General features: G+C 40.5%; 1 protein-coding gene across 1 annotated transcript; it reads right to left on the bottom strand.

Annotated features, from left to right (window-relative positions):
* Positions 1 to 7,199: 7,199 nt before the first annotated feature.
* On the bottom strand, positions 7,200 to 12,404 carry LOC127536713 (uncharacterized). Its single transcript, XM_051957861.1, has 4 exons — positions 12,284 to 12,404; positions 12,170 to 12,189; positions 11,343 to 11,449; positions 7,200 to 9,150 (listed from the first exon to the last, which is right to left on the bottom strand). The coding sequence occupies exons 3-4, from the start codon at positions 11,447 to 11,449 to the stop codon at positions 8,247 to 8,249; spliced, it is 1,011 nt and encodes a 336-aa protein (XP_051813821.1). The 5' UTR covers positions 12,170 to 12,189; positions 12,284 to 12,404; the 3' UTR covers positions 7,200 to 8,246.
* Positions 12,405 to 14,757: the final 2,353 nt, after the last annotated feature.

The raw sequence follows: 14,757 nt of genomic DNA, 5'->3' as shown, positions 1-14,757 counted from the left end.
GATTTCCGCATAGGTATTCATCAATGAAGCCATCATTTGTTAAATGGTTTAGAGTGGTTTAATTAATTTATTTATTTAATTATTATAAATTACTGTCAAGAAAAGGCTAAATAAATTCTTCAAACTGTCAAAAAAAACAATAAAAGGAAATTTCTGAGGGTAATGGAAGTTTTTTCCATAGACAATATGTCAGCGATAGCATGATTTAAACAACATTTTATTCCTAAAAATGTGGCAAAAAAGGATTTTTCTTCTGGATATTGACAGCATGTTTTTTATGGATGCAGTGATAAATCAAATTTGTAAAAACCTTTGGCTCTGATGTGTCAACAAAATGCAAAGAACAAGAAATTTTAAGCTAATTTTAAAAAAGCTGATTTGGAAATAATGAAAAAAAATGCATTTTTGGATGTTTATCCCTTTTCTAAGGTCTTTTTTATAATGTTTTATTGCCTAATTTTAATATTTAATTGTTGCCTTCTAATGTGTTGCATATATTTTAATGTTTTCATTAAAGTTTTATTTCATATTCCATATTTAAACATATAATTTTATAGAACTTGCAACAGAAAAACAGTGTCGTTTCATTGTAACCAGCTGAGGTACGTTTCATGCTGTGTTTTTCAAAACTGGATGTTTTTCTCTGAAATGTGGCTCCAGTATTTTTATTGTGTAATGAGTCAGATTAGACTGCTAACTGCTCCAATTTGATGTAATTTCCCGTTTCAGTTGGATTTTCACCAGGTGGCTTTGTGGTATAAAAGCTTCCTGCTGGGATCCATCCGAGGACAAATCAGACCCAGAACATTTTCTTCCACAAAGCTGGAAGTCCTTTTCATAGAATATGACGTTTAAATTAGCGCCTGTCACGTACTGAGAGAGAAATAAGAGAGTTTGACATCCTGCTAAACGCCCCAAAGTCTAGTGAAATATAAGTTTGATGCATTTGCAGAGTTTGTAACTTTTATATGGATACTCTGACTATATTAAGATTAAAGTGATTCAAACTTTGGCTGAGCTTTGTCTGATTTGCCTCAAACTTTTGAGCATAAAATATGAATATTTAAAAAGATATTTGTGAAAATTTAGCTTCATATATCAAACTCTTGCTGTCAATTCACTTTGATGTTTTTTCTCACATTAAAATGTGATTCTGTTTTAACAGCAATATCTGAGGTACTACTAAAGATAAAAACATGAAACTTCCAGTGCTGTTTGTCCTCACTCATTGATTTAGAATCTGAAATATCTGACAAGTAGATCAAATATTTATATGTGAGTAGAAGTAAAATGTGTGGTTCCATCAGGAAAATTAACCGAATCTAAGCTTAAAATTGTGATAGTTGAGTAAAATTGCTTCATTGTACTGTAAAAATTTAGCAAAAATATCTGTATTTACTTTAGGCAGGTTCTGTGAAAATGAAATAAATCTGCATGTTTTTGTAAAATTAAGAAGTTATGATTGAGTCAAATGTGACTCAGAGTCGGCTGAGAAAAATTCTGGGTTTTAAGATGAACTGCAGGCAGTTTTGGAATGTTTACAGGGAAACAAATGTAAGTAGTAAAATGTCTATAATTGTAGAGTTGTTGTTTTTTACAGTGTTGCTGGGTTGCTGGGTACTTTGAGTAATATTGTACGTATTAATAGCATTTTTAAAAATTTTCTTATTTGAAAATAATCAAAGAAATTCAACTTCTGTTTTATTTGTATTCCATATGATTTGTGGCATTATAGCTTTTATACTGCAGAAAACACATTTCCTGCATTTCTGTGCCGTTTCCATGGAGCGCTGTGATTTTAAAAAAAAGTGTCTTCAGATTTGATATTTGTGTTTGTTTCTGCAGATCATGCAGCTGATGAGCTTGCATGCTCATTAGACTGATTCCACAGACTGCATGTGGGATCTGAACAGCCAAAGTCGTGTTCTGTTGACCAGCGAGCAGATGCTCTGCAGCAGCGGGGGGTTAAGCACCTTGCTCAAGGGCACCTTGACGGCGGTTAATGGAGAGGATCCAGTCTTCAAACACACCCATTCAAATCCCTCCGCTTCGGAATTTGTTTGGGAAAAATGAGCAGTTTTCAGGATAAAATTATTTCCTTTTTGCACACAAAGATGAAAAAGACCATGAGTGTGTGACCTTGTGGAGCAGGAAAGTCATTTTAACGACCAAGATGAAGCGATAAAGACGGAAACATGTCCACCGACGTGACGGATGGACTGGACTGTTCACCAGACTGTGCCAGAAAATGAAATGATTTAGGGAGTGGAGCTGCAGACAGGTTGGACTGAAACAAAGAAGTAAAGCTGTCCGACTGAAAAGTTCACCCTGGCTCAGAGCAGTGCATCGTGTTTCAGTTTTCAAAGTAAAATCTGTGAAATCTCAACATAAAACGTTATTTTTCGAGTGTGTTGCAGCTGATTACAGTGTAAATAATGCTATTATTCTGCAGTAAACTACACCATTAACCAAAGGCTAAAAAAACATGTCAGATAAACGCATCTTTTCTAGTTTGCTAAACATAAATAAAGGGCCATTAAAAAGTATGAACCCTCTTGGATGTTTCTCCTTTTTACTGCTTTTCAGCATTGAGTTTTGGGCGATTAAATTTGGCTGTTTTTGTCAAGAATTTACAAAAATAAAGACTCTTTGATATCAAAGTGAAAAACAATTTCTAGAAGCCATATCAGTTACTTGAACCGAGCTTTACGCCATGATGCTGCCACCGCCATGCACATTTTCTATTTTTAACTATTTTGCATTACTGTGCAGAAATCTGTTTTCACTTTGACATGGAAGAGTCTTTTTTGGATAAATTATTGTCAAAAAAAGTCAAATTATATTGATTATGACTCAAGGCAGGTGAACACTTTTTCTCGGCGCTGATCGACCTCCTGTCTGATCAATATAAACAATAAATGTAAAGAATGTAAATGGCATTACGACGCAGATGCAGCTCCCCATGGATTCCTCCCACTCCCACACTCCCGGCCGGCCTTCTGGGTCACCACGACAACACGGGTCACCAGAAATCGATTTTCTCCGTTTCCCTGCCACATGAATCATCCATTCATCACGTCACTTGCTGAGAATCAATTTATCAAAAACAACAAAAGCCAAGCAGGCGTTCACTCTGGTGTACACACGTCTGAGGTTGTGGCTGCTGCTGCTTCATGGGAGGCGGCTTTAAAACTCCACCATTAGCTCGCTTTCACGTCAGCCGTCAGCCTGTCAGAGCCGATCAGGAGGCCGGCGTGGCGCTGAGGCTGGGAGGAGGCCGGTGTTTTGACAGATGCAGCCGCCGCTAATGTCCTGAAATGACAGCGTTCGTCTGGAAACTAAACACAGTGATGCCGAGCCGCCTGAAGAGAAGAAAACATGCAGATTGTTCTGTTGTTTTACATTAAAATAACTGCCTATGAGTGTGCAAATTTTGGGTAAAAAAAAAATCACAAAAAATTTACATCACAAGTCATAAATCAGTCACAACATCTGCTTCAAATTGACCACTAATACCAACTTAATTAATGCCATGATGTGAAGCATGGTGGCGGCAACATCATGATGAAGCATGGTGGTGGCAGCGTCATGACGTGAAGCATGGTGGTGGCATCATCATGACGTGAAGCATGGTGGTGGCAGCATCATGACGTGAAGCATGGTGGTGGCAGCATCATGACGTGAAGCATGGTGGTGGCAGCATCATAATGTGAAGCATGGTGGTGGCAGCATCATAATGTGAAGCATGGTGGTGGCAGCATCATGACGTGAAGCATGGTGGTGGCAGCATCATAATGTGAAGCATGGTGGTGGCAGCATCATAATGTGAAGCATGGTGGTGGCAGCATCATAATGTGAAGCATGGTGGTGGCAGCATCATGACGTGAAGCATGGTGGTGGCAGCATCATAATGTGAAGCATGGTGGTGGCAGCATCATAATGTGAAGCATGGTGGTGGCAGCATCATGATGTGAAGCATGGTGGTGGCAGCATCATGACGTGAAGCATGGTGGTGGCAGCATCATGACGTGAAGCATGGTGGTGGCAGCATCATAATGTGAAGCATGGTGGTTGCAGCAGCATGATGTGAGGGCGGCATGGATCAGTGGGTAGAGTGGCTGTCTTGTAACTGGAAGGTCGCCGGTTTGATCCTCGGCCTGTCGTGCTCATGTTGAGGTGTCCCTGAGCAAGACACCGAACCCCTAATTGCTCCTGAAGGGTCGTGGTTAGCGCCTTGCATGGCAGCTTCCGCCATCAGTGTGTGAATGGGTAAATGTGACGCATCATGTAAAGCGCTTTGGATAAAAGCGCTATATAAATACAACCATTTATTTATTTATAAGCACGGTGGTGGCAGCATCATGATGTGAAGCCATTATTCAACTTTACTTTGTAGAAATCTGTTTTTACTTTGACTTTTTGACAGTTTACTAAAAAAAAAGAGTCTTTAATCTCAAATTATATTGACCATAATAAGAGAGTAAACACCAGGGAATTTAAGTGGTAAAAATCTGAATTTTGTTGGGTTGTTTCACAATAAAATCATTGCCTATGAGAGTGTAATCTCTATTATCAATGTTTAATTGATGTAGAAATGCTCATTTAGATTAAGAATCTCTTTTCCACAAGTGACATTTTAACAATTGTATTATGGCGCCATAAAATAGCATCACAAGTCATAAATCAGTCACAACGTCTTCCTAGTCTGAGCTCACACTGACGGTATGAAACTTCGTTAGAGCCGTTAATGTAAGAATGTAATGAGCCATGAAGGAAATTGACACCTAATACCACCTTAATTAAATTAAAGTAATAAATGCCTCCTTGGTTAGTGATTCAAATCCTCATTGTGACACCACTGTCTGTACACAGAAACAGAATATACACAGCGTTTAAATCACATTACCAGAGGTCAAGGGGGATTTATATTCAAGTAATATTAATTAGTGTGAGGGAGATGAGCTGACCACAACTATCTTTAGTTCCATGATAAAGTGGTAACAAAAGCTGTTTACTACATATACCCTCTAACACTACATTTACCCTCAAACACTACATTTACCCTCAAACACTACATTTACCCTCAAACACTACATTTACCCTCTAATGCTACATTTACCCTCTAATGCTACATTAACTTCTAACGCTACATTTACCCTCTAATGCTATATTTACCTTCGAACACTACATTTACCTTCTAACACTGCATTTACCGTCCAACGCTACATTTACCCTCTAATGCTACATTTATCCTCTAACACTACATTTACCCTCTAACGCCACATTTACCCTCTAACGCCACATTTACCCTCCAACGCTACATTTACCCTCTAACGCCACATTTACCCTCTAACGCTACATTTACCGTCCAACGCTACATTTACCCTCTAACGCCACATTTACCCTCTAATGCTATATTTACCTTCGAACACTACATTTACCTTCTAACACTGCATTTACCGTCCAATGCTAGATTTACCGTCCAACGCTACATTTACCCTCTAATGCTACATTTACCGTCCAATGCTACATTTACCCTCTAACGCCACATTTACCCTCTAATGCTATATTTACCTTCGAACACTACATTTACCCTCTAACGCTACATTTACCCTCCAACGCTACATTTACCCTCTAATGCTATATTTACCTTCGAACACTACATTTACCTTCTAACACTGCATTTACCGTCCAATGCTACATTTACCGTCCAACGCTACATTTACCCTCTAATGCTACATTTACCCTCCAACGCTACATTTACCCTGTAACGCCACATTTACCCTCTAACACTACATTTACTTTCTAACACTACATTTACCCTCTAACACTACATTTACCCTCTAACGCCACATTTACCCTGTAATGCTACATTTACCCTCCAACGCTACATTTACCCTCTAACGCCACATTTACCCTCTAACGCTACATTTACCCTCTAACACTACATTTACCCTCTAACACTACGTTTACTTTCTAACGCTACATTTACCCTCTAACGCTACATTTACCCTCCAACGCCACATTTACCCTCTAACACTACATTTACCCTCTAACGCCACATTTACCCTCTAACGCTACATTTACCCTCTAACACTACATTTACCCTCTAACACTACGTTTACTTTCTAACGCTACATTTACCCTCTAACGCTACATTTACCCTCTAACGCCACATTTACCCTCTAACGCTACATTTACCCTCTAACGCCACATTTACCCTCTAACACTACATTTACTTTCTAAGTCTACATTTACCCTCTAACACTACATTTACCCTCTAACACTACATTTACTTTCTAACACTACATTTACCCTCTAACGCTACATTTACCCTCCGACGCGACATTTACCCTCTAACGCCACATTTATCCTCAAACACTACATTTACCTTCTAACACTACATTTACCCTCTAAGACTACATTTACCCTCTAAGACTACATTTACCCTCTAACATATTTCAAACAGTGTTCTACTGGAGCTTTACAACAAGGTTCCCAAACACCTGGAGAACTGTTACTGGATGCAGAAATGAAGGTCTTAAATAGATTGGAGATCTATTCCAACTTCAACTGTATGCACTGGATTGATTTTAATAACTTTAATATACTTTAACTGTGTATTATTGTGGAACATGGTATCAAACAAATGGTGCCCTGGCCAGAAAAATCCAACTTTTGCTGTCTTGTCATAGAAATACACATCAATATTTACCATCAGCTTGTAGCTACGGTCAAGGCTCCTGATGACCAATCGATTTAATTTGTGAGCTGAGGAGAAAACAAGAAGCTTAAATTCCAGCCCATGTCGAGAGCAACATGTCTCATGGAGGCAAAACACACAAACACACGCATTATTAGCATTAAATTCTGTTTCAGTTCCAGGACTGTGTAGTTAAAGATGTGAACTGTCATGGCTGGTAGCAGAACTTTGACTTTGTTCTTAGTTCCAACAGTTTGGTTTGTTCTGTTCAGTTTATAAACTTCAGGAACTTTAAGGCAAATGTTTTAAGTTGGTTGTTCTTGTGGTTGTTTATGGATTGTTTTTAACATGATGAAATGTTTCACCTTTGAATTGCAGCGTATGACACTGAACAGACCATTTTTGGGGTGGATTTTGTTTGTTTTTTATCAATAATAGTACATTGTGTTACATTAAAAAGACTGTAGGAGTTTGAGTAACAGACAGACGGAGCAGGTTTGATGCTGAAGCTGAGTTTTATTCAGAAGAACAAAGCAGCTAAAGATTCATTTACAGAAACACAACATGACTTAATGTCTACAGAATTTTACTTTCATCTTCTGAGCTTCAAACAGCAAGTTCAGGGTGTTTTTATTCTACTTCGGTCACATTTTTATAAAATCCTGTACCTCTATAGAAGCATGAAGGAGAAAACTCTTAAATCTCAGAATGCCACAAATGATTACAAACATTTTCTCTACTTTTTACATCATCTGTAGAAAGATGTTTCACCGTGCTGAATGTATCTTCATCAACTTGCTCCTCTGTTCACTGTTTCTGCGTCCTGCTGCATTTATTTATCGATCCTTTAGGTTTGATTTTCCTTCAATCTGAAGGTGTTCAGAAAGATTTGCAATTTGACCATGGTGACAGTAAACTGTCCAGAATGACTCAAAATTTGCCCAAAGCGTTGAAAAAATTACTCAAAACTCTGTCCAAACCGACTCAAGGATTCTCTAAATCAATGCAAACTGTTCAAAATTAGTTCAAAGTGACAATTTTTGAGTCATTTTGGACAGTTTTCAGTTTCTTGTCATCCCCTCTCTCCTCTACAAAAACACTGTCTGCAGTTCACTAGAGGAGCTCAGACCTCTTAGTTCTAGAATCTTTTAGAATTTAGTGCAAACGGTGAGAGTTTTTAATTAGAAATGTCGAATAAAATGATTCTGATGAGAGGTCACAATTTTAAACTTGACGCTGTAACGACACGCCACACATGCCTGACCCTTTCAGAGACCATCAGGAAACCCAACATTTCTGTTCGTTTTTGCAGTTTCTAACAGACACATGGTGTCATTCTGGACATTTAACTTAAAGATAACAAGCATTTTGAACCTGTAAGGAAAGTTCGAGGTTCACACTAAATATTATGCGCCTGTAGCTTTGCTCAATGAAGCGGGAAATGCTGCGTTTTTTGGTTTTTTTTAGCATGAAGGAGGTTTTTCTCTCATTCAGGTTGAGTTCAGGGACGATGCAAATTTGACTGACTTGACCCTGAAATCTTTTAACCTCTCCAGCTGCTTCTTCTCCTACTGCTGCTGCTTCTTCTCCTGCTGCTGCTTCTTCTTCCACTGCTGCTTCTGCTGCTGCTTCTTCTTCCACTGCTGCTGCTTCTGCTGCTGCTTCTTCTTCCACTGCTGCTGCTTCTGCTGCTGCTTCTTCTTCCACTGCTGCTGCTCCTCCTGTTGCTCCTGTCCCAGTTTCTACCTCTGTCGCTTCCACTGCTGCTTTCACTCTGAGTCCTGTATCTGCGTCTCTTTCTACCTCTGTCGTAGCTGCTGCTGCTCCTACTTCTATCGCTGCTGCTGCTACTTCCTCCCTCTTGAGGCTGAGCGTTGTCATCAACGCAAACATTCGTGACCCTGTTATCAGTCGAGCAGCTGTAGCACTGAAGCTCTCCCTGTGGTTCGTAACAGCGGAAGATGTTTCTGAGACCGAACCCAGAGTTGCCCAGAGAAATCAGGGATTGTTTTAACTCCTTTGGACCACGTGTAACAGATTGACTTTGCTCTGATTGACCTGGATTGGTAAAGAGAGTTGTAAACACAAAGGCATAGTCATTCCAGTGTCTCAGGACTTTGTTTTGAATCAGTGGAATGATGCTGTACTTTCTGTTTCCGAGGCCTGCACACTTGTCACATGGGGAGAGGTAGGAGTAGATGACCAGGACGTTTCCCTGGGCGTTCCTCATCAGTGGATCTAAGTTTTGTAGGACTGAACGTTCAGCATGTTGGGCATCTGCAGGTACAGCTATAACCACAGCGGTTCCTTTGTACAGTCGGTCAGAGTCAAGTTCTTCCTGAAGACTGTCAGAGTAGCGGTCGTTCCGAAGGACTTGGTTCAGTGTGTTTGGGTCCTGACCCTCTGGGATGTTTGCAGCCAAACAGAACTGAGTCTGTATCCTGTACCTGTCGACAACAGACAGAAGCAACATGACTCTATAAATAAATACAGTGTAAAGCTGTATAAATTATCATTTACTCATCGACTTTGCAATGGAACCTGAGACAAATGAGCTCAAACACGTGTTTATGCAACAGAAAACTCTTTTTCCACGACTGATCTACAACCCAAGTCTGCCAACAGCATGGCTCTGATTTAAGGGTTCTCACATACATTGAGTTTGTTCTGTAGCTGAATTTAAAAGATGCAGAGTTTGTTGACATACAGGTACCGCATGTGCACAACAAACTGAGCAAATAGAGAGAATAGAGAAATACTGAACATGAAGGTTTATTTGTCAAAAGAATGCCGATTGTCGTGCTGCACAGTCAATTCAGCGACTTTTCAACATTAAATGAACACAACTGACTGTTGTTTTAAAATCCTGCAAAAACAGGAAACAGCCCCTGAAGAAGTACAACTCCTGTCAAAAGTTTTGAGACACTTTCTCATTCAAATAAGTTAGAACCTGTCTCAAAACTTTTGACAGGGGGTGTAATCATCTAATTTCAGGTAAATCTGGCATCAGAAGGTCTTATTTCACTCTTTGTTAAACTAATATATCAAATACTTGCATTCATGTAGACTAGAGGCTTCTCAGTGCACAGTAAGATGGAACTTTTGTAAATTGTCATGTCTCTTCAACCAGTGAGGCATTCTGGGTAAAAATTTAGTTTATATTCAGCTCCTTAGAGATGTTCAGAATTCAGGTAAAGATTATTTAAAGTCTTATGATGCAGATTTGTACGTTAGCAGGAATTAAAGGCCCGGTCACACCGCCCGAACTTTGCTGGAGCGTTCCTGGAGCGGTGAAAAAAATTCATCACCGCTCGTAACCGTTCACCACCGTTTAACAGAAGCTGGCCCCCGTTAAAGCAACGCCGTATACGCTCGGCCACCGCTGATGTTTCTGGAGGGGCCCTCCTACCGCTCCGAAAGTTTTGAGCTGCACAAAATATTGCGAGCGGTGAGGAGGGGGCAATTTTCCGCCCCGGCAAAGTTCACCCCCGCTCCACCAACGCCCAGTCAAAGTTTGTCACCGCTAGACGCAAGTTCGTGGACGCTTGGGTCCGCTAGGCCAACGCAGAAATCTGGAACGCTGGACCACCGCTGCTTTGCCAGCGTTGCCCGGGCGGCGATTAAACGTTGCACAAACTTCGGTGGAGCGGTTGTAAGCGTTTTACGAGCGGACACGGGGTTGCTGGAACGGTGTCGGGCGTTGAAGCAGCGATCCATGGCGGCGATGAACTTTGGTTTGGCGTTGGTATAGAGGTGTCGGAGCGGGACCAGAATTTGGCTATAAATACGGGGAGAAATGGACCAGGAGCTCATTTGGAATCGAGCTGCCGTTGAGTTCAGACCTCATCTATATCGAATTTGCTCAAAGTTACAGTAAAACTGTATCACCATGGATGCTGAGAGACTTGCTATGATTGGTGTACTAGTCCAGCAGCAGAATCAGAACCTCCTCAGATTGCAACAAGCTGTTGACAGAAGGAGAAGAGAGAGAAGAAGGAGAGACAGAGTTGTGTGGGTCAGACAGTGGATACTGAGAAGGCCTGAACATGGACTGTATGACAAGCTGATGGTGGAGCTGAGGAATGAGGATCCACGAGCCTTCCAGCACTTCTATCAAAAATCTATCAGAACTTGTATCAAAACGATCCGTTCAGCTCCGTAGCCACAAGCGGTATGCCGCTAAGCCAACTTTATACCCCCGCCGAGTCAACGCTCTCTACCGCTCGCTACCGCTCAAGCAACGCTAAAGCAACGCCGGCTTCAGCGGTGCACCGCTAACCAACGCCCGTGTTTTCGATTTTTTTGCCCATTTTGTGCACGGTGATGAGCGTTGTCGAAATTCGGCCCCCCCTCCCTACCGTTCAAGGAACGCTCCAGCAAAGTTCGGGCGGTGTGATCCGGCCTTTAGCGAACATGGACGTGACGGCAGCGCTCTGCTAATTTAAACATGAAAGTGCAAATATTGATAAGTCAATCTAAAATTTTATAAATATCTTCCTAAATATATTTTATTTCAAAAAAGTTTCAACCAAATCAGAGATGGCCAAAAAGAAGGAAACTATCATTTAGATTAATAGTAAAAAAGGTAAATAGAATAAACATTTTTTTCATAAACAAGTTGTTAATTAAGTGCACTCACTCTTTCCGGAGGCCGTCAACAATACCAGTCAACCAGTTAGTATCCACAGCCAGACTGGTTCCAGCCGACAGCAGCAACAGCAGCATCATCCGAGGAAACAGGTACATCTGCAGGGAAACAGCAGAGGACAGTTTAATACGTCGGTTATTCCAGAAAAAAAACTGTCATTTTAATCTACAATGACTTTAGTATATTTAACACAGCAATGCCACGTTTTACCTTCATACTATGATTATTTCCAGACGTACAGGTCTTTGAAGCGCAAACTTCCTGATTAAATGCGTTTCATGCTTGTATTTTCTACAACCAACTGTGAGCATCAGTATCATGGGATGTATCGTAGTTTGAACAGTAAAACTGCAGCAGTTTAATGCCTATGACAGTCAGATTGATGAAATTGGTCCTTTCATTGCCTATAATGTGTTCGGACCAAACACTGATCACACATGCTTGTTTTTTTTTTGCTTTTTTTAACCCTATGCCTAATGCTTGTTTCTATGACATTAAACTTATGCCGTTTTAATGTTCAAACTACGATACATCCCATAATACTAAAGCTCGAAGTTGGTTGCAGAAAATACGAAAAATACTTCAAGGACCTGAAAATATGCAAACTATGAAGGTAAAACTTCAAATATATTAAAGTTTTTGTACTTTTTTTTTTTAAATCAGCTGCTTCTGTTCAGGTAGGAACTTCTTTCTGACTTGGTTGATTTTACTTGGAATGATCCTTATTTATGAACCTCTTTTATTGACCTTTCAGTAAAGAACAATATTGCAAAGATAAATCTGTGATGGCTCAACAAAAATATATCGAGGTTTCTTACCTTCACGGTTGTTTCCAAACCTGCAACAGGAAGAAACAGAAAATCAAGTAAATAAAAACAGCAAAGCAGAAACAGATTCGGCTGTGAACAAAGTGCTGCTGATGGGTCATTTACCTGCTCAGGTGGAGGAAGGCTTCTGCTCTTCAGATAGAAGTGGAGTCATGATGACTTCTGTCTAAACCAGGAGGTTTTTATTAGAATTAGAGGGAGGAACAGTGACACATCAAAACTGAGAACCTTCAAATTAGGAAGTAAGAAAAGAGAACAACAATCATCTTTGTACATCTTGAGTTTAAGTTCATCTCCACGTTTCGTCATCTTCATTTTTACTGAAACTGAATTATTCACAGATGGATGTTACACAGCGTGGTGGTAACGTCTGTAAACTTGGCCCAGAATCATGTGAAACTGGTTTAATACCAAGATGTGAGAATTTAAACCAGTTTGAAGACTAAATCCCGACAGTAAACTGGTTTGAAAACATGACTGATGGCTGTGAAATTGCTAAAAATTAGATTGTGTTGGAAATTTCTTTAAAAACGCTGTTCTGATTCATTTATGGAAATAAGTCTTATGCTAAATCCAGCATATTTACTGCAACCTTATGGCAACCAGCATGAGATTGTATGTTCATCAATATGCATTGTCCTGTTCAAATAAATGAGATGTAAACATCCATCCATCCTCTATACACCGCTTTATCCTCACTAGGGTCATGGGGGGTGCTGGAGTCTATCCCAGCTGACTCGGGTGAAGGCAGGGGACACCCTGGACAGGTCACCAGTCTGTCACAGGGCTACATATACAGACACACAATCACACTCACATTCACACCTACGGACAATTTAGAGTCATCAATTAACCTCAGCATGTTTTTGGACTGTGGGAGGAAGCCGGAGTACCCGGAGAAAACCCACGCATGCACAGGGAGAACATGCAAACTCCATGCAGAAAGATCCCACCCCGGGATTTGAACTGGGGATCTTCTTGCTGCAAGGTGAACATGCTAACCACTACGGCACTGTGCAGCCCGAAATGTAAACTTGTTTTATGTTAAGTTTCTGGGAACTGGTTTCAGAACTTGACTTTGAATCCTGTAAACTGATTTAAAACTTCATCCTGGAAAACTGTTTGAAAATTTGGGTCTGAAACCTGTAAACTGGTTTGAAAACTGAATTAAACTTTGCAATGATTTAAAAACTCTAGTATGAAGCCTGAAACTGGACTCAAAATTAAACTGTATGTTCTGTAAACTTTGTTTAAACTCAGATCTAGATTTAGCAGTAATCTGGTGACTTCACTGTTAATGGAGGAAAAATTAACTCTGTAAACTTCCACGAAATGCATCAAGAACATCTTTTTACTGAAGCTCTCTGCATTAATCCTTGATTTCCACCATTTCTGATGAAGCTGCAGCTGTTTTCTAAAAGAACTTTGGGTTGACTGGAGAGAATAACGCTTACTTGAGGTTTCTTCAAAGGTTATTTAAGGTGGTACATGCCAGCAATGATGTGAACAAACTGTGTGAAAATGTTGAACTTCCTCACTGTTGAACTGAGATAAGATTCAGAGTTCTGCTGCATGGATGACACGTTAAAATGAGGTCTGAACCACCATGACTCAGAGATCTTTTGGGTAAACTTTCAATAGAGGATCCTGGTATCAAATGTAGGTAAATGATCCTTTCATCGTCTAGAATTTGTTCTGATCAACCACCTATCAATGTGCTGAGATGAGCCTTAAAGTTTACCCAGAATGCACCTTTTAAAGTTTTCTCTGGTGAATTATCAGAAAACAGAAACACATCCAGGATACCAGTGATACTTTCTGACTGGGCCTTTTTTAACCCTCTACATTTACCAACCTTCTGGGGCCTGTAGTAGAGACCATCCCAACATCATGATGCTTCCACCACCGTGCTTCACAGAATGGTGCATGTTTGACAAGTTCTGCCAGAGTATGTAAACTTATGAGCAGAACTGCATGTATTTTGAGCTGTGAGTAGCTTTTTTATGTCTTGTTTTAATACATGAAAGTGTTTTATTGTTGATAAATTTGACATTTTGAGTGATTATACTGAAAACAAACATTTGGAACGGAGCAATCAAACAAAGTACCTCAAATCCTGAATGGACTGAACACATCGTATGAAAAACACCTAAAAGTTTGTCTTTCTGAGCTAAAAGCGAACCTTCAGCGCTGAATCCCACAGTGATGCAGCGTTTACCTCATCAGCTGCCGGTCCAGATTGGAGGCAAACAATGAGCTTCTTACTGCGGCTGCATGTTTCTCTACCCTGAGCTGATTAAATCGGGGAGGTGGAGGGGTGAGGCCGGCGGCTGCCAGCGTGGGGGAGGCCACACAAAAGAATTCCCGGTGCCATTCCTCCGATGCCGATGTGGTCATTCCAGAGAACCGGGAGGCATCTGGGCCCAGCGAGGAAACAAAAGGGTCGGACCGTGGGCTGATCTGAAGCCAGGACACGCTTGTTACCCCGAAGCCTTTTAAGAAAGAGACGGCAGAAGTGAAAAGAAAAGAGGGGATGAAGCAGACAGAGGAAGGAATAAAGAGGTTTTAGGAGCTGCAGC

Source organism: Acanthochromis polyacanthus, chromosome 1 (genome assembly GCF_021347895.1).
Source record: "Acanthochromis polyacanthus isolate Apoly-LR-REF ecotype Palm Island chromosome 1, KAUST_Apoly_ChrSc, whole genome shotgun sequence".
Classification (NCBI taxonomy): domain Eukaryota; kingdom Metazoa; phylum Chordata; class Actinopteri; family Pomacentridae; genus Acanthochromis; species Acanthochromis polyacanthus.
The sequence above is the reverse complement of the archived record's forward strand: the minus strand, read 5'-3'. Positions and strand labels throughout refer to the sequence as shown.

What these genes read in the sequence shown, in the direction of transcription:
- LOC127536713 (XM_051957861.1), bottom strand. Translation starts at nt 11,449, where the DNA reads ATGTACCTGTTTCCTCGGATGATGCTGCTGTTGCTGCTGTCGGCTGGA. An exon ending in GTTGACGGCCTCCGGAAAGA is followed by an intron (nt 9,151 to 11,342) that starts GTGAGTGCACTT and finishes TGTTGTCGACAG; the next exon opens with GTACAGGATACAGACTCAGT.